At 48.0% G+C, this 19,969-nt stretch overlaps 1 protein-coding gene across 1 annotated transcript in view; it reads left to right on the top strand.

The window, feature by feature from the left end:
- Window positions 1-760: 760 nt before the first annotated feature.
- The window catches only part of CACHD1 (cache domain containing 1), an 88,108-nt gene continuing 68,899 nt past the window's right edge, over window positions 761-19,969 (top strand). Inside the window, exon 1 of the mRNA XM_052666839.1 lies at window positions 761-979. Coding sequence (XP_052522799.1) covers window positions 776-979 — 204 coding nt within the window. The 5' untranslated portion in view covers window positions 761-775. The remainder of the gene's footprint in view (window positions 980-19,969) is intronic.

The raw sequence follows: 19,969 nt of genomic DNA, 5'->3' as shown, positions 1-19,969 counted from the left end.
CCGGGTTCCAGTGCCGATGGGTCGTTAACTCGTGGGATGCTCTGCTCCAGGACACCAGCGTGCTGCCACCAAAAGATTCACGTCCGTAACGGGTTTCGGATCATCTCATCACTGCAGATCAGATGTGTTTAAAACTGCGCAGACCCTCGAGGCTTTGACACGAGGCGAGGTGAGGCCCGCAGGGCTGGCGCTCGGCCTCGGGGTGCCGGAGGGGAGGAGGCGGGTCTTCGGACGGGAGAACTCTGATTTAAAAAAAAGGAAAATCAGAAGTCAATACAAACGCGCGCGCAGATGTTCGCCTCGCAGCGCCGCGCTGAGCCGCGCTCGCTCTCCCGGCTCGTGCCGTGCCCAGCTCGCTCCGATTCCGTTCCGCTCCGCGGGCTCCTCGAGCGGGCGGCAGCGGGGGGCGGCGGCCGAGGGGAGGGGAGGGGACGGGACGGGACGGGACGGGAGGAGGGGTCCGGCCCCGCGCTGCCCCCGCCCGCAGCGCGCGACTCCAGACGCCTCCCTCGCCTCGCCTCTCCCCGCCGCGGCTCCGCTCCCGGCCCCGCCGCTCCCGCTCCTCCTCCGCTCCGCACTTTGCGTCTCTCCGCCGCCGCTCTCAGTCCCCGCAGCCGGGCGCGGGGCGCAGCGCTCTCGGAGCCGCCGTCCCCCGCATGGCGGCCGCCCCGCGGCCCTAGCCGAGCCCCGGCCGGGGCGGGAGCGGCGTCGCGGAGCGGAGCTGAGCTGAGCTGAGCGGGGGAAGCGGCGCCCTCGGCTCTCCCGCGGCGGCAGCATGGCGCGGGGCGGAGGGAGGCTGGAGGCCGCCGCTCGGGGCCGCCGCCCGCGGGGCCGGGGAGCGCTGGGCCTCCTGTGCCTGGCAGCGCTGTGCGGGCTGGGCGCCGCCGAGGCGGAGTTCTCCATCCTGGAGGAAGCGCAAGTTCTGGCCACGCAGATGAGGAAGCTCGCCACCGAGGAGCTGGGGGTCGTCACCATGCAGGTACGGCCCGGCCGCCTCTCCCCGCTCCCGCCCGCCTGGATCACCCTACCTCCTCCCTCCAGGTTTTGCCCTTCCTTTCTTTCTTCCTTCCCCCCCCTTCCTCCTCACCGCCCCCCTTTTCTTCCCCCCCCCCTCCTCCCCCCGGTTCTTCCCTTCTTTGCAAACTTTCCCTCCCTTTGTGCCGGCCCGGCGCTGTGTGCCGCCATCCCGGTGCCCGCGCGGCACAAAGAGCGCAGCCTCCCTTTCCCCCCCCGGCCATCCCGCCCCGAGCCCCGCGCGCAGGTGGTGACGGAGGGGGGCTCTGGAAAAGGAACCGTCGGTGGCAAATGCGGCTTTAAAAGCTCCGAGCCGAAAGGGCGATGAGCAGCGGGGGTCTCTGCCCAAATGGCCTTTGATCTCCTCTGAGCCGGCTCCGTTCTGTCACCTCGAGGCAGCGGCGTGTCGCGCTGTCCGGGCAGCGCCGTGCTGCCTCGTGCCCTCGATGCTGAGAAGACGCGAATGCGAATGATTCCGCTCGCAAGGTGGATTATTGCTATGCCGGGTGCAGGAAAGTCACTTTTCCCCGCGCCGTGTGTGCGTATGTGTGTGTTTCTCCGTTATAACGTACCGGTGGGGTCTCTGCTCAGTGCGGATTAAGTCAGGATAATTGTATCGCTGAATCTGCTTCGGGTGCATTCAGAAAACAAAACAAACCCAACCAACTGAACAAAGAAAATCACAACTCCTCGAAGTTGATCAGGGTCGTGGCTGACACATGTTGGCTGGACGGGGCTCTGAGCACCTGATGGAGCTGTAGGTGTCCCTGTTCATTGCAGAGAGTGGGACCAGATGGCCTTTAAAGCTCCCTTCCATCTCAAACGATTCTGTGGTTCGCTGTTGTCTTATTCGAGGCAGCTTTGCAGACAAGCACAAGGTTACCTCCCTGCAATACTCCAGTGAACCTTCCTCCTAGGGATGGTGCTGGTTGCAGCCATCTGGGTGCCAGTGCACAGGGATGCATGTAATATAAAAGCACCGTGTTTACCATCAGTTGGATTTTTAAAGCCCCAAAGTAATTGAATGCGGTGAGACCGGTAGTTAAACTCTGAAAACCCTTTTCATACTGAGCTCTATTTTTATATGCTTAATATTTTGGCTGCCTTAACTCCCATCAAACTAATGCTCAGCCTGTGCTTTCCTCTCCCCTGTAACATTATTACAGCTGTTTAAGATTAAAACCCAATGAAAATGAACCGCCCCTGATTTTTGAAGCTGCTTTGCTGACCTCCTACAGTAGAACAAAAAAATGTTATGACATGTGTCACTGCAGCTTGTGGTTCGTACTTGATTTTAGGGTTGAAGTTGCCCAAACCTGCCCAGACTGGTGCAGTTACCACTCTTTGCCTGTGCAGAGCTGTGGAGAGCGTGGTGCTGTGGGACCATCGCCTGGTGCAAGCAGGTGCTGAGGGATAAGAGTGGGATTTGGGGGAAATTGAGAGCACTTTTGTGCTTTAATTGGCTATAAACCTGTGGGCATAGGTTTTGAGGCGATGTGGAGATAGATCCAAAATCAGGAAGGACTGGTGAGAGCACAGAGGTGGGGGATGCCAGCGGCTGTGATGAGCGGGTGGATGTTGGAACCATCAGAATTAGGAGATGGAATGAGTGTAGATGGCTTTGAGAGAAGGGAGGCAGGTGTCTGTGGGTTAACACTTGTCATCTGGAGCTCTATTTAGTTTTGTGAATTGCAGAGGAGGAAGCACCAGGACCGAATGGTCCTCTTGCACACTGCTTTCATGCTCCGGTCCTGCTCAGCTCAGCTCCTATCTTATGTTCTGATGGTGGGCAGGAGGTGGTGTCACCTTCACTGAAATGGGGAGGAACTGTAGGAGAGAGTTCTGAGCACGGGTGGGTCTGGGTTAGAGGTGGGGAGGAGGCATCCAATGAGGGATGGAGCAGGTGGAAGTGATTGCTTACATAGAGGGAAGGTGAGAGGCTGGTTTGGGTGTGCTTGAGTCATACGCTCTGGAAACAGAGGAAACTGGAGACAGAGCTTCTGTGAAGGAACATGAGGTGGAGCTTCCAGAGCAGATATTAGAGGACTGAGTGGAAGAGGTAGGAGAACCCCCAAATGTCTGAGCCTTAAATGCCTGTGCAGAGGAGCGGGGTGTGATGGGTTTGGAATTGGGGGACAAACAATACATTGGGTTTCTGCTGGAGCAGCCATCAGTCTGCAAACAAGATCCATCTCATCTGTGCAGCATCTACTTCCTGCAACGTGTTCTTCTTCTGCCAGTATTTCACATAGTTAGCACAGCAGTAAGACGAGCTGAGTGTCTTTAAGCTAATTGCATTGCTTTCCATAGTTGGGAGAAGTGAGGTGTGTGTTCATCTGCACTGTAACACAGGCTGAAGCTACAGGAGGAATGGGGATGGGAGATTCCTGATGCCAGCATCGCTCTGACTGTTGTTTTTGGCACTCACATCACAGCTCTCTATTTATAGACATGTGCATGAGTGTGTAGTTTGATGCTGTATCTGACTTCTGCTTTTAAGAAGTGCTTTCTTTTCTCATACCTGCAAGTACTCCAAGTTTATATATGAACTTATTCCTTTCGTGGTGCTGCATGGAGCAGCTAGAATAGTGTAAGATGGGGGACAGCTTGTGGGATGCATCGTCGGCTGAGTGTGCTGCACACAAGGTATGTACCCAGAGACAGCACCCATGTGCCACTGCTTCCTGCTGTGTGCTGGAATTCACAGCACAGCACTTAATTGCCGTGAGCACTTAAGTTGGAATCCATCAATTGTCTGACTTCCTATATTGCACCAATTAATTGTTCCTGCTCTGATGGTTCTGCAAAAATTGAGGTTGATGGCAGTGCTGTAGCTGAACATCACATGTGTTGTGGTGCGAGTGGTGCGTGTGCATGTATGCCCACCTTTCTGTGTTTGATCAGGGTGATCTGCTTGAGTTTCTCCCCAGAGTTCATCAGCGTCGCACCCTAATTAACCAGAAGCAGCTGCACCACTTTTATTCCTGGAGTGCGGGAGGGGAAACCTTTGCTGGGCACCTGGGTAAATGAAGCGGCAGCAATGGAGAAGAAATCTGCCATTTTAAGCTGCAGCATTATTGTTATAACTGCAGTAGTCCTGCACTCAAGAGATGAGATCCAAGGGAAGAGAGTTCTTTTCTTTGCAGCGAGCTCACATACTCTTGTTTGCCCCGTGGAGAGAACACACGCAGAGAAGCAGGGCTGGAAGCAGCAGCAGGATGCAGAACTGTGCAAGGTGACAGCAGCCCTGTGCTTATCAGGGGTATTTTAGTTTGGTGGCAGACTTCACCCTTGGAAAATGATTTGCAGTTACATCTCTGCTGGAGCCTGAGCAGCAGAACTGCCTTTTGTTATTCAGTAAGCTTGGTGTGAAATAGCCTCATGTCCTGGCTCACTGAGGGCTGGAGCCTGGGAAGGAGGAGCTCAGGTAGCAGGCTGTAGTAGGTTCAGTGGACAGAGACATCACTCAGCAGTAATTAACAATTAAAGGGCGCTTTATACTGAAATTATAGCAAAATTGATGGTTGTTGTGACCTCATCTAACAGTGGAATTTCCCTCAGCTCCGTTACCTGGCCAACCTCTGCCTGAATTCTCCAACACGTTTGAAATTACAGAGGAGACTCGCACAACCAAAGTTCTTTTCCTTGTGAGGTGAAGGCAGAAAGAGAACAAGTAAAATATTTTGTGAGCGTTTGGTTTGTTTCTGGTCTGGCTGAACCCTCTGATGGGCGCAGGGCAAGGTGAGAACTGTTGAGTTGCTCTTTTTGGGTTGCACAGGGCAGGGTAACATCTCCACCCACAAAGTGGGGATGCGGTGCTTTCGGGGAGAGTTGAAAGGATTAAGCAATGCTTTGAAGATGAAAAGCGCTGTTAAGTGCTTCTATAACTTTCCAGCTACACACTGATGTTTCTAGCCAGATAGTAACAAAAGTTATAAGCCCAGAGGGCCTTTGATATTTTGAAGACAGCTCTGCCACCTTCATCCTCGGCACCTCATGATGGAAGCGGGGCTCTTCCTCGCTGTGTGTTGGTTGGAGGAAATGTATTTTGGATGTGAGAAGAGCAGTTTGATGCCCATTTTTTCCCCTTGTTTCCTCGTTGTGGATTTTGTTATTTTTCTTTTAATGTTAATACTTGCTCAGATGCCATAGCAGTGTGTAAAAGCAACAAACAGGGCAGCACATGCTTCTCCAGGTTGGCTGGCAGACACGCTGTGTTTATTTTGCTGCTAACTTGTCCAGCCATGTGTTTTGCAAGACGAGCAGATGGCACAGAACACCACCATGCTGCAGAGATGTCCTGGGGCTCAGGGGGAGGCTGACGTGCCTCCTTCCTCTGGAAAACCTGTAGGGATTTCTGGGTGATGGCAAGGAGTTACAGCCACAAGAGCTGTTTGCCCATATAATCACTTTAGAAATGAACACTGGCAGAATACAAATATATGTATGCATAATATACATATATATTTCTAGTGGGATGCTCTTCTGGTTAGCAACAGTGGATTTACAGCCTGAAAGAGAGAAATCCCATTTCAAGCTGCACTGCAGACCAGCTCAAGTACCAGAACTGCAGTTCTCTACTCTGAAATAGGACCCCTCTGTCAAGGACGTTTTGCACAGAAAACTGCTTCCCTTTTGTTGTTCTTATTTTCAGGTTGTTTCAAGATTGTGGAATTGAAACACAATGGGGGGAAAAAAAAAAAAACTAAGGAAGGCTGACTAATGTTTGAGTAGAATTATTCTTATTTTTTTCCATTTGGCAGTGGTGCTCAGTTTAGTAATAATTACAGAGCAGAAACCAATGGAGCATCTCATCTGTCTAACTTGATGATGTCCTGGTCCAAATCCAGCTCTGACAGACACTGTGAAAGCTCAAGACTGCAGCAGTTTTTCATCCTGTTCCACTCGGATTCCTTTTTTCCAGCATGAAACATTTCAGGAAGGCAGGGAGAGGTGCAAGTGGAAGGGCAGGAGAGCAGTCGCACACGGGAGATGCAGTCGGAATGTTTAATTCGGCTTTGAGCCGCTCCTTCAAAGCGCTGAGGCATCGTCAGTGGTGTAAGCTGTGCTGCATTTGCTTTTGTGCTTTGCAGACTGACATTTTGCTTCAAACAGGGGGAACGCAGCTGTCCTGTGCAGATAAAAGGTGCTGGATGCGGCATGGCAAGGTGGGCTGGTAGATAATGAGCTGCTCCCTGCTGAGGGACCCTGCGTGGGGACAGGGCTCTCATTGGCATGAAGGCATCCAGGTAAGCCACGAAGCACTGGGGCTCTCGCAGCCGTGGCAGGGCTGATAACACGTGTGTTAAGATGGCAGGGAGGTCAATTCAGTGTGTGTTAGCCAGCTGCTTTCTTTGCTTCATTCAGCGGAGGAGAGGTCGGTGCCTGATGGTTGTAGTGCAGCAGGATCTCCAGCACTTACTATTTTCATCAATTATCAGTGAAGAGATTGAGAAAAGAAAAAAGAAAAAAAGATCAGAACCTTATCAGTTCTGCACATTGGTGTGGAAGTGCCCAGCTGAAGGGAATGTCCTCCATTCCCTATTTCCTTTGCCACACCATAGCTGGAGCTGCCGTGGCTGTGACAGCAGGCTGGTGGGCTGGCAGCCTGCTGCATTTGGGAGCTCATAACAGCTGGGAGAACATCCTGGTGGTGATGGGGTTGTGTGTGGTTGGGTAGGAGAATGATCACTTCTGGGTTTTTCTTTTTTTCTAAACATGGGTAATAGAAGTTACACATTTAAGTAACTTATTTGATATGTCGGTTTTGTGTCTGCGTGTCAGAGATTCCAGCAGTTCTAGCTAGTTGCTATTGTACCCCTTCTTGTTCAGTAGGATTAATACAGAATAAAACTGAGATTATGAACTACAGAGCATCATAAAAAGCAGAGTGTTCTGCTGTCAGTGCTTCCCTGTAGCTTTTTCTTGTCACGTAACATGTGGTGTTAATGGACTCTGTACGGGTGCTCTCTTTCCCATGGAAAACTGAATTTAATAATATTGATATTTATCCAGTGGCTGTTATGAGATGTGACTTGTAGCACAAACTAGAGAATGTGCCGAGGCATGGCTGGAATCCTGTGTTATGTGAATTCCAGTCTGCTCCATGTTTCTTTAAGGTGCTGTTCTGCCTGTGAATTTACAAAGGAAATCTGAGCTGCTTTTGAAACAATGGTGTCACCAATCAATAACAGCCATTCCTGATGCCATAAAAGGTTTTACCGGCACCGCTTTTATCAGCTGTGGGTAAGGTCTCTGTAGAGACTCCCAAGCGATTTTGCAAAAGTCTATTTGCACATTTCCAATCGTTAGTTAAAACAAACTATTACATCTCCTTTTGCCAGCTTCTCAGCCAGAAGCAGCTGATAAAACCAACTTTTCACTGCTGTCATTTCCCTTTGAATGCACTGTTCTGCTCAGCTTTGACTGTGTGGTTCGAGGCTGTGGCCTCTCTGCTGGCAGGGAGAAAAGCCACGCCACGCTGCTGAGAAAAGCTGTGATGTGACTCTGGGCAGTTGTGTTGGGCTGTCTGGTGAGCACCTTGTCCATTTTGGCCCTCTTCTGCACATACTGCTGCGATGCAGCAGGCATTTTTGGCTATGCTAAGGGTCGTTACAGGTGGGAATAGGGCTAGGGGAAAAAGGCTCTGAAAGAGACACATCTGGCAGTTCCTGTAAAGGTGGGACTCATCGAGGGGAGGTGGCTGTGCATTTGCCCTGGTAGGGTTACTGGAGGGTTTCTGTGCCAGTTTTGTGCATTCGAGACCAAGAATGTGTTGTAATTCTTAGATTTTATTATTTTTTAATTTTTGGGAAAGTTGTCTCTGAGCCTTCATCCCATATCAGACCTGAGGGTGTTGAGCATCCTGACAGGATGTGATGGAACCACACCAAAAGGGCCGGGTGCTTTCATCACCTCCCCATCTCCAGTTCAGTTCTTGGTTCCCTTGCTTTCCGCAAAGGAGCTATTAGAAATATTTCCTCTTGGGCTGTGCTTTCCCCTCAGAGGTAACACTGAGCACAGCCAAGGGAGGTGTTTGTGATGCTGGAGCAGAGGAGAGCAGGGATGGGGTTTCCCCACACAGCTGTATGGGGTGAGAGCTGGCTTCCCAGAGCGAGCCTGGGGTTGCCCTTCTGAGTCCTGATCCTTTGGTGGTGGCTCTTCAGGTGCTGTGATTGTGGGAAGCTGCCAAGGAAAGCGTAGGTAAATTACTGCATTGAAAAATGTTGTTAGATGATGGCATTTTAAAGTTATTTTCTAGCATTTAGAGGCTTCTGAGATCTGCTTTGCCTTTTGTTTGTTGGAAAAGATGGGAACCCAAAACACGTGGGCTTGGAGCAGGAGGTCTTACAGCAGGCTTTCCTGTTGTGTGGATGTAGTGTTGGTACTGAAACAAAGGGTGAGTTAGTGGAGCATCTTGGCTTTAACCAAATGAGCAGAAATCTCACCAGCTGGTACAGAAGAAGGTGGCTTTTGGCTCCTTTGTTTGCTTTTCCTTTTGTTCCTTGTCAGTGAGCTAGCACTTTACCAACTTCTTACACAGGTAGACAGTGATTGGAAATGTGGAATAGTTTTCAGCTAAAAGAGGGGAGATTGAGCTTAAATGTAAGGAGAGAATAGTTTATTCAGAGGCTGGTGAGGCCTCGCACTGCTGCCCAGAGCTGTGGGTGCCCATCCCTGGAGGTGCCCATAGCCATGGGTGGCCCCTGGGCTCCTGAGCTGGGGCTTGGAGCCCAAGCTGTCTGGCGTTCAGGCCTTATAGGTTATCTTCCCTTCTTTTTGTTTCCCTAGTACCAAAGCCTTAGGGGGTGTCTGGCTTTTGATTTTGGAAACTTAAATGCTGTTTGGAGGAAAAAGCAGCACCTGTCTTTGTGGTGAGGCATGTAAAGCAAAGGAGAAAAGGCCACTTCAGTGCAGCATTGATGGCAGCCCTGGTGTGTGCTCCAGGTCCTCAGGCACAGCATCATGGACTGTATGCTCAGCAGAGGCTGTGCCAACACTTTGGAGACAGAATCTTTGTATTGTGTGAAACGTACGTGGAAGATAATACATGGAGGGTGCTTATTTTAAGGGTAACACTTTCAGCAGTTTCAACAATGAAAGGGTATTGGGTTTAAACCTGCTACAGCTGCGGTGCAGGTATTCAGACACCCTTGGCAGGAGGAAGGCTGGTTGGTCAGGCATCTGTTTTTAAACGGTGAATTTCAAAGTCTTTGGTCTGCGAGATTAAAATTAGCAGGCGTTATTCCTGGACACACAGCGGCCTGTGTTTTGTGTGGGGGAGGCTGTGATTTAAAGTAAGTAAATACGACACATTTGGGAAAAGTTTCTAAATGCATTGCAGTTTTCATCCTCCTCCTGCAAACATCAAGTTATTTTAGCTTTAGATCAGCTTCACCAATGTCCAGTTTGCAAAGGTGAAACTGAGGGGTTTGGGGAGTCTGCCTTCCATCCTGAGTTAAACTCAGCTGCCCCAGTAGGCTCTAATTGCAGCAGTTTTACTCAGCTTTTAATATTTTAGGTACTGACCTACTGATGCCATGCTGTAGTTCTGTTAAAATGCAGTGTAGTAGCAGGTAGCTAGCTTAATGTGAGCCGCCAGTTACTGATTTCTCTTTGGTAAGAGATCAAACCAAATGAATTGTAAAATGCTTTTTCACCACGTTGTCACATAAATGTTATTTTGCCCCCCTTCTCGTATTTATGCGATTGGTGAATTGTTAACAGGGAGTCTGGCCATTGCAACCTCAGACTTTCAAATGCTTCTTTCTCACGTGTGTCCAAGAGTAAAATATCAGCCTCCAAAAGTGAAGGAGAAGCAACATCAATTAGCACAGCTTTCAGTGTTGGAAAAGGAGGATTTCTTTGCAAGGAGCAGAGGTGCAGAGCTGTTTTGAGAGGAGAAGGGAAGATGCAGAGGCAGAGCCTGCAATAAACAAATGCATGCAATGGGAGTATTTGTTCGAGAAGTGCAGCCTGCTGCATTGTTCTTTGCTTCAAATGTGTCATCTGAATGATTTATTGCAGCTTGAAAATGCGTGCTGTGAGTGAAAAGAATAACCAGCTAGGATGAGATAATACAGCCATTACAAATTCTAGTGGAGAAGCTGCATTGTTTTGGGTTTCTTTGAAAATGTAACAGAAGCTGATGCCACCTCCGAGCCGAGTTATCATAGAATCACAAAATGGCCTGGGTTGCAAAGGATCACAATGCTCATCTGGTTCCAACCCCCTGCTCTGTGCAGGGTCACCAACCAGCAGACCAGGCTGCCCAGAGCCACATCCAGCCTGAGTTACATGAGAGCAGCTGGGCTTAGTAGTGCGTGGTGTGTAGCTGGGGCTCATTCAGGCTCTTGACTGATTCTTATTAATCCACGTTTTGGTAGTTTTGATACCAAAAATATGAGTTCTTGCGAGTCCATGGCCTCAGGAGACAAACTTTGACCAGTATGGAAGTGCAGGTGATGAGTTGTGTTCCCACAGCACTGTGCTTGTTAGCACTGAAGGTGCAGCAGGGCTGGATGTCTGCTGCCTTCCAGCAGGTGCGTGGATGGACAGAGTTGCTCCAGCAGGACCAGGGAAAACGTGGCTGAAATGGATCCCTGGTGGTGTGCACCTGATGGGAGGTTTCCCTGCACGGCTGACAGGGAGCTGGACTGATGCCTGGGGCTGCAAATCTACAGACCCAAAGGTCTGCTCTGCGCTGTCTGTGTGACAAAAGGCAGCGATTTCACAGCACTCCACTCCATCCCTGTGTCTATAATGAGGAATAGGACTACATTTTTTTGCTGCTGCTGCAAGGAGATGATGTTTGGTTTTAAAAACAGCTGTGTTCACAGTCTGTTTGGGAGTCCTGCTCTGAAATTAAGGTTAGAGCCAGTCTGATTGCCTGCATGTCCCAAAATATATTACAAATATTAAAATCTTGTTATAGTAAGTCTGCGGGCTGGTGGTGTGGCTGGCTGCACATCAGCAAAGGCTGGCATGTGAAGCTGGAAGGAAGCCATAGCCACGCTGGTGGAAACTGTCAACTTGTGGCGTTGCTTTGATGCAGGAAATAAAAAAGATGTGTTCTTTCCTTTTCCTCTTTTGGCTGACAAAAAACAACAAAAAGTTTGCATTTTCCCAGGGCTGGCAGGAATGTGAATCTACCTGACTGAGTGATTCAGATTCCTGGGAGAGTCTGAGCCCCTGTGAGCAAAGGAAGGGGAGAAAAAGATAGGAAGGGAAATATAATGGAGAAGGTAGATCAAATAGCTGTTTACTGCTCTGGTTTTGGTGAGAACAGACGCAAACACTGAGGAACAAGTGGCATCTCACCAGTTCATCTGGAGCAGCCAGGGAGAGCAGCGACCGCATCAGACTTCTTTTGCAGCTTCCCGGTGGCAGTGAGATGATGCTGTGGATCTTCCACAAAGCCAGTCCTGCATGGCAGGCTGGGCTGGACCAGGTATTTTGGCTGTGCCTCTCCAGGATAGGGCACTGGCAGCTGCAGGTGGAAACCCAGAGGGGTCTTGGGATGATGAGAAGTGACTGGAGCAGGGCAGGAGACCCCAACATCTTCCCTTTTTTCCGCTGTGCCTGGTGGTACAGGTCAGTGAGAAGTTGGTAAAGCACTTCAAGAAGGTGTGAGTGGGAGGCAGGGTCTACATAGGTGACTTTTAGCCTGGGAGATCTCAGTGCTCCCTCAGTTTGAGTGATGTGAGTTGGGGTTTTGTGTGACACCCCTGTAACCCCAAGGAGGCACAGGGTGCTGCTGTCCTCAGAGCATTGCGTTTTGTGCAGGTAAGGTCTTGGGATCTGACTCATCTGGTTTATTTCCTATCTAAATGGCACTGAATGCAGTGGGATCGTGGCTGGAGGTGCCCATGTGTCACCAAATAAAGAAATGAAAGCATTAAAGCTCACCAAGTACAGCTCTGGCTGTCGCTTGCAGCTACCAGCCCTATTTGAGTAATACTACAGAGGAGTTACGAAGCGTTCCCAGCTACTCATTTAAAACCCCAATTTCCTGGTAATAAACTTAAAAATCTTATTGTGCAGCCGAGTTAGTGACTGAGTCTTCACTTTATAATCTCTTTATAAAAATGTATGCACATTAACAGGACGTATTTAATAGACACACTGCCTGGATGAAAGGGCGCTTTGTGCAAGGAGGCTTTTGTGCATTTTTGGATCTCTCAGCAATTCCTGCAGAGCTTCCCAAGTCTGGCTGACACAGAATGGCAGAGGAAAAGACCTTCTCACTTTCAGCTTGAATGGAGAATAATGGAGAGCGAGAGGGAAGGGGGAGGAACCCCGGCTCGGCAATGCAGAGGTGATTGGTATTGGCACTCATGAGCCGAGCATTTCACACTTTCAGTCCTTCCTACCCCCAGCTGGGGCTTTGCATTTGCAATGAGCTCCCTGCTCTCCTGCCAGTAAAAGTGGGTCTGAGTCAACAGCAGCTTCCCAGCCCAAGGAAACTGAGACAACTTTTCCCAGTCCAGGTAGTTCCTTTTTTCTTTTTTATTAAGTCCAAGAATTCCAAGTTCATCTGTAGTGGCCTTTTCACCAGAACAGCATTTGATTGTATTTTTTTTAGTTGAGACCCGATGTTGTCTTTCATCTTCTATTTAATCCATCAGCTGGATTTTGGTATTTTTCACATCCATGATGTACCACTGATTCTTGGCAAGGGAATGGTTTTCTTTCACAAAAAAATGAGGTTGTGAGCTCACAGATCCCTTCTGTTTGACCTTGCAAATGTCTTCATGAGAGCAAGAACCTAGTGGGCACACTATTAACTTTCCATTTTCATTCATGAACTAGAATAGCTTTTCACACATCAGCATTGGTTCAACTTCATATCATTTTTCTCTTCTTTTAAAGTCAGCCCTGCCTGTCACATTCCTGGAGTTCACTAAAGCCTCTCTGGTCTCATCCAGCCTCTGTGTGTCTGCTGATACATCAGTGCATCTATGTTCACTTGTGGCTGCTGTGATTTCTTAATGAGTTTTCATCCATGTCTTCCATGTGTGCTCACAGTGGGGTGACAGATTCTGAGGAGTCCCAAAAAATCATCATGAAAGGGCAGAATTAGGAGTGTCTGGCTTGAGCCAAGGGTCTGCAGTTGTTCCAAAGCACAGAGTAGTTGTGACATGGCTGGGAGAAATCTGGGATGCACTGAGGTAATGCAAGGAAGCTTGAAGCCATTAAACCAAAAAATGTTGCAGGAGGGGCATACATAGCCAAAATGAATGTAAATCCAGAGGTGCAGTGAACTGGGCTCTCTCTGTGTTCCTGGGTAACATAAAGGGTATCTCTCAGGATAAGGAGGCATTCAAGGCCAGGCTGGATGTGGCTCTGGGCAGCCTGGTCTGCTGGTTGGTGACCTGCACACAGCAGAGGGTTGGAACTGGGTGAGCATTGTGAGCCTTTTTAACCCAGGCCATTCTGTGACTCACAGAACTTACAGGGCGATAGCAAGCCTCCATGCAGTTATCCAGTCCACCCCTGTCCTCATTGCTTAGTGGAATATTGAAGAGTCCCACTGTTTGCTGAGGTTGTACTGTGAAAAATAATGAGCACACAGGTTCTGAAACTTCTCATTTTTCATTAATGTCTTTGCATATTGAGCACAGTGGAAAGCGGGGAGGACTTTAAGTGAAGGCTTTGGTTCTCATTTACTTCAGTTTCTTTAAGGGACAGTCGGTTGAATACTGAACTGAAAATCAGGTTCCTGCTTTGTCGGGTGCCTATTTCTCACAAAGAATATGTATTTTTACAGCTACTGCATGCTTTGCAGAATGGGATAACAAATGTTCAGTATTTTGCATGAGAAAAAGCCCACTATTATTGTTATTTTATTTTTGGTGACTAAATACTGAAACAGGAAATGACCCCAGACACAGTTTCCATGACTCCCTGTCACTTGAATCCAGTTTTCAAGAAGATGAAAGGCCAAAGCAGCCTTTTGATAGTGAGCAGCTAATTGGGAAGCTGATAGAGGCAGGTTCTTTATGTGGGGAAGAAAATAAAGCAGGAAAGAAGTGGAACAGCTGTGTTTCAGTGCAGATATACAATCCCAGGTAGGTCTCTGCAAGGACAAGGTAATATATAACAGTGCTGTAGCGAAAGGAAAAACTGAAGAATGTTGAAAGCATAAATGTGACTTTTCTCTGGGGAGGAGAGGAGCTCATATTTTGAATTAGAACCTGAACCAATGGTGCTGCTAGATGATGGATTTGTGAAGTGACAATCAGAGTGTCTCTTGCTTCTTGCAAAATGTGCTGTAGGGCTCTGTTTTGTTTTGTGTTGAAGCAAATTCCAAGGAAATGGTGGTGTGCTCTGTTCTCCCCTCTTCCCCTTGCTGACAATGTTCCTACCTGTGAAGCTGTGTGCCTGGCTGTGTCCTGCTCTCACTGCACTGCAGATTTCCCTTCTCCTCCTCTGCTGCAGCACATCAAACATGTCACAGGGAACCAGCATGTAGACGTGGATCTTCTCGGAACATAGAAATACGGTGGTGATAGCTGGGATTTGATCAGAGTGCTAACAGATGTCATCCCAGCATGGACAATAACCTTCCTGTTACTAATTGGTGCCCAGCATCTATTCTTGGCTCGAGGGATGAGGTGGAAGGAATCCTCATAAGCAGTGAACAAAAGCAAGGTGTGAGGCACAGTTTGCTTCTGCTGGAGCATCTTTGTGTAATGCTGTTTTCTCGCCCTTCAATAGTAGCCATTGTAGGCATTTTTGTTTTTTAAACTCTGTGAAATTGCCCTGTCCAGGTAACAAAGTGAGAGGTGAGGTTTAAATCCCTCAACTCCAGACCAGCACTAGCCTGGGTTTTCATGAGTGCTTTCATGGCTTTCTTCTTCTTCAGGAGGTGTTTTCCTGTCCATGTGGGGAAGCCGGTTGCCTTATCTAATCCATTTCTGCTGCTCTGCGGGGGTTACCCTTATTTTCCCATGAAGTTTTGAATACCTGGAAGGTAAAATTGTTGAAGGAGTGTTTTGAGGACCTGTCTTGGCCCTTGCCGGTCCTGTAAATGTTTCCAGCTATTTCCACGCATTGTTTTGTCCTTCTGAAATATTTTCATGCAGGTTACGCCATCTAGGTTGACATACTTGAAACGAAGGGAAACAGTCTGCTTTTATCTCAAGCATATCAAAGTGAGCCTTATTTGAATGCAGGAGATTAGGATCTCAGCAATGAAAGCTATCTCATCCAACCAGTTGCTGCTCTTTCACAAAGCCTTGAAGAGTTGGTGAGCCTAACAGTCTGCTGCAATGGCTAACTGGGAGAGGAGGTGGGTCTGGGGGAACTTGGCACAGCCCTGTTGAAGTAGAGCCTTGGGCTTCTCTGCCTTGCTTTCATAACCTCTGAAATGGTGAGGATTGCTGTCTGAAACTGCTGCTTTAATGTCAGTGCAGGCCTCCAAAACCAGCTTTCTGCTAGCGCTGGGCAGCTCCTCTGCCTTCTCCTGTGAAGATTTTATTAGGCAACAGCTGTGGTCGTGCTGCCTGAATATATGCCAGTTTTTCTCTTCAGACAGAGCCTCCGGGACTGCTCGTTAGCTGCCTGCCTGTCTGCGAGAGAGGAGAATGTAAAATGAATACAGGAGGAGCTTGCTGCGATCTGACACGGTGGGAGTGCAGGTGGGCTGGAGCAAGCTAATGGCTGCAATGGGCCTGGGGGGCTTCCAGCAGCTCCCTTCGCTGACAGAGCTGTCAGGGTTGTGTTTTGTCTCAGATCTGTGGGCAGTATTTGGTGAGGATTTTGAGAAATGGACATTTGTGCCCAAGCTTGAAACTGGAGGGTGTTTATTTATGAGCGCAGCATGGAGGATGGCTTTCTTCCTGCAGTGCTGAGAGTGGCATTTCCCAGTCACAGTGCTTGCAGCAGAAGTTTTGGTGCACTTAGAAACTGTAAAATCCATTCTTCTGCCCGTGTCATCCCATTACATGTGCAGTGTGAGAGGCTGAAATAAAACGCAGTCAGTCTGCAGATGTGCTGTGACCGTTCTGTGGTCACTCTCCCTGCCCCTTTCCTGCAACAAAGCTAGTTTCACTTGAGAGTGAATAAAAACAGCCTGAAAACAAAAAGTGTTAGCAATGTATCCCAGAAGAAGCAATTTTATTATCATTTTGAAACTTGATGGTAAGAAAAACAGGTTTTTCAAACAGATACTGTTGCTGGAGCCCTGTCAAAATGCATTTATTTTCATGTGTACTGTTCTGGGAAGGAGTTAGCAAGCAGGGAAGAAGGAATCTTTCTGCATCTCTTTCAAACATTTCTCTTTGGGACAGGCATAACAAGAACTGTTTTTTGGACCTGCCTGTCTGAAACTGCTCAGTAGGCTGTAAAGCAGATCAGGAAATAGGCAACAAACAAAAAAAAAAAATAGGAACCCAGGTCTCCTTTTCACCAGCACTGCTTTACACAGTGGTGCAAATGCTTCTAGGGGTTTGCAAGTGGGATGTATTTCCATTTCAAGTATCTTGTATGCTTCCAACGAAGTGCAAAGCAACAAGTAAATGAGCATCAGACTCTAAAAGTGCTCGACTGGCTTTGTGTTGCAGCAGCTGTGCCTCTTCCACACGCTGGCAATGACTGTTTCCAGCAGTTGTCCTGCTTGCATCATGCAGGGTGGTAATTCTGGGATAGCTGAGGGTGACGGTGCCCTGCAGAAGCACAGGGCTGGTGTGGTTTGCTCATGTCTGTCTGCATGGAGCTGCGCCCTTTGAGGTCCAGAATAATTGTCTGTAAAACTTCCAGGTGAAAAGGCTGGTGAGGATTGTATTCCAGTCTCCAAGAATTCACCCTTTGGAGGCTCGTTCTTGTTTGCTTTGGTATGAGAGGTACATGGAGAGGCAGTGGCTGCTTGCCCTGGTTCAGCTGTTGGGGTTGAACCTCAGGGGTGAGCACTGAGCAGATCTGGGCATGTGAAGGTACCATGTGTACAGTAATACTAGATGGAGAGCTGTTATTCAGCAGCTTGCATTCATGCAGCAGAAATTGGAGGGTTTGCCTATTAGTGTTTAATACCCAAAGAGATGTGCAGGGACCCTTAAGGCTGATAGCAGCAATTTGGTGTTAGCCAGGCTGTCGGAGGGTGTGTCATAATACAAGGGTGGAAAAAACTTTCAGTGCTGAACAGCATCTGTGCATCCCAGGGGTGCCCTACTTTGCACAGGGGGCATGCAGAGCTCTTCACAGCACTGTTTGGCTTATGCATCGTTCCCCAAACTGTAAAGTCTTTGTGCTATCTGTTGCTTCCCATGCTCAGCTTGCCTTTGGCAGATGCTTGGCATAGCCCTGCCCTGTGCTCACAAGGGGACTTGTGATGTGAGCAGAGCCTCGGAGACCTCGTTGGCTGTTGGATCTTGCAGGGTTGGGTTTTGTTGTTACTTTGAGCGTTTGTTCCCCACTGTACGCTTTCCTGTTCTGCCTTGGTGCCTGGACCAGACTTGCCAAACCCCTGAAGCAGTGCTGACTTTGGTAGTTGAGAATTCAGTGGCACGTGCTGGAGAAACTGATCATCTTATGTCCTTCAGGTGTTCAGAACAAGAAACACTTGGAAAAAACTCATTCTGGCATTCCTATCCCGAGTTTCTTCTGTGTATTTGATGGTTTGTTTGCTTTTTTTTTTTTCATATGAATCTCTGTGAGACTGGTACTGAAATTCCTCTTATAATATTACAGCCTGGAGTAGGGGGATTACATCTGGATTTACCTCTGAATACAATTAGATTAAAAATGGCCACTTCTCCTTGCAAATAATAAAGATGCAGTGGATCTTTCATGTTACAGTCACTTTATCACTGCTTTGCTGTAGGCTGCATTTTGCACCAGCAGAGCTAAACCAGAAGGAACTCTGATAGCATCTGGGGGACCAAGCAAGGAGGATTTTGGAGTACTGCATGGCCAAGAGTTGGGAAGGGCAGGGAGAAAGCACACAGTTACTTTGGGTTTGGACAAAAGGGCCTTAAGACTGGTATCACTTCAGGATCAAGCCAGCAAGCCTTCCCAAGCGCTGCAGAGGCAGTAATAAAATAAAGCAATAACACAGGGCACCATCTGGAAATTACTCCTTCCTTCATTCTCCCTATTGCTGATCTAATTAAGAAAAAAAAAAACCTGCTTGTAATTGTTATATTTTGTCATGCAAATGTGTTGTAGACTTGGATTGTAGAGGCTTTGCTCTGATGGTCCAGGCTTTGAACAACACCTCGGTGTCCTCACTGCTGTGGTTGAATAGAGAAGGAGTTTGCAGCAAGACATCAGCTTTTCAGGTGGCTTTCATATGAATAGTGGCTTGTGGCTGTGAAGAGGTGGAAATTGGATGCAAATAAATGAAAAAATGCTGAATTAACATGAACAACTGTTTGTTTGTTTTTTTCCCTCAAGAAGATCAGCTTGTCCAATAAATGATGTTTTCTGTAACTTTCTGGCTGCCAAATTCTGACAGCAGGGCAGCAGTAACCATGTTTGACATCCAGGAATACTCATTCTGTGAGCAACGTTAATCTGGTTCAGTTCTGTCAATACTCAGAGCACCATTAATGCCTTTATTTCTCCTCGGTGGCTGAATTTGCTAATCGTGACCCAAAAGTGGATTACAGTTTCATTTCTGTGTGTTCAGACATACATGCAGCACATAGATAAGCACACAGAAAAGCAAAAGAAAGGGGATGTATTTGGGTTGCTGAGTCGGAGGCCGTCTCTACACAACCTTACATCTGTAATTCAGCTTCCAGATTGCCAGTTGGTTCTGTTAACTGTCTCGGGGAGGGAGAAAGGCACGTGTACAAATTGTCAAATGTTTCACAAGCGTTTATAGACTTTCAGGTTTCAGTGAAATACTGATTTTTTTCTAATGCAGAGACAGGTTCTCAGTGACGTAGCTATTTTTGAATTTGGCTAAAACGTGCTGTAACAAATGCCAGCTTGCATTTACTGAAAATAAGCAATTTGAAGAAGAAGCTGATAGCAAACGTTGCAAATTGAGAACTCTTTTTTGACTGGTCAGTGTTTTTTATGTGCACTGAAGCATCCTCGAAAAATTAAATATGAGTCATTGAGATTTTTCCAGTTGCAAATGACTGCCCAGCAATTCTTGGTTCATCTTTGTGAAGATGACACTGTACACAGCATCAGAACGAGGGCTTAGATCAGGGAGTTTGTGTCAATGGTAACTTCTGGAGGGAATCACAGCAGGGTTTACTTAGAACACATGAGCAGATTTTATCTCCAGAGGCTCGAAAATAATTTTATTTAGACAAAATTAATTAGGTGTTGAGATTTACAGAGGGGTCAAATGATTCTCTTCTCTTTTGAAGCTCTTTTGGCGATGGAAGGGGCTGCCCAGGGAGTTGGGGAATCACTGTCCTTGGGGCTGTTGAAGGAAGGTGTGGATGTGGCACCGAGGTTCAGTGGGAAATGCTGTGGTAGGTGGGTGGTTGGGCTGGGTGATGCTGGGGGTCTTTTCCAACCTTGGGGTTCCTATGAAGCAGAAATTGTTTTAATCGCGTTCATTTACCAGCATAAGCATTTACGTATGGCTTGTAAACGTTTTGTGAAAAAGCAGCTTGTAAGAATATTTACAGAAGCACTGAAAAATAGCAGTCGCCTCAGCCGTTGTCTTAATGCTAACAATGTGTGCCTTCTGGATCTTAATAGGTACAGCCCAACTGGCAATGACATCAGGTTGTTCCACCATTACCTGTTCCTAAGGCTGTTTTGTGTTTCTTTAAGTTGATTCCTTCCCATTAAACTTCCATTCTTAGCATGGAAGTCTGTTCCCAAGTTCTGCTGTCTGCTCCGTTCCTCCCGCCCTGGCGGTGTTGTGCAATGTTGACCATAAATTGCAAGACTGCGTGGCTGTGCAGGATCCCAGCACTGTGCCTCTAGGCTTGTAGCAACCCCCTGCAGGGCTTCTCTGTGTTTTTAGGTTGGAAGACTTGAATTT

The sequence above is a fragment of the Tympanuchus pallidicinctus genome, unplaced genomic scaffold, assembly GCF_026119805.1.
Source record: "Tympanuchus pallidicinctus isolate F22 unplaced genomic scaffold, pur_lepc_1.0 scaffold7, whole genome shotgun sequence".
Classification (NCBI taxonomy): Eukaryota; Metazoa; Chordata; class Aves; order Galliformes; family Phasianidae; genus Tympanuchus; species Tympanuchus pallidicinctus.
The sequence above is the reverse complement of the archived record's forward strand: the minus strand, read 5'-3'. Positions and strand labels throughout refer to the sequence as shown.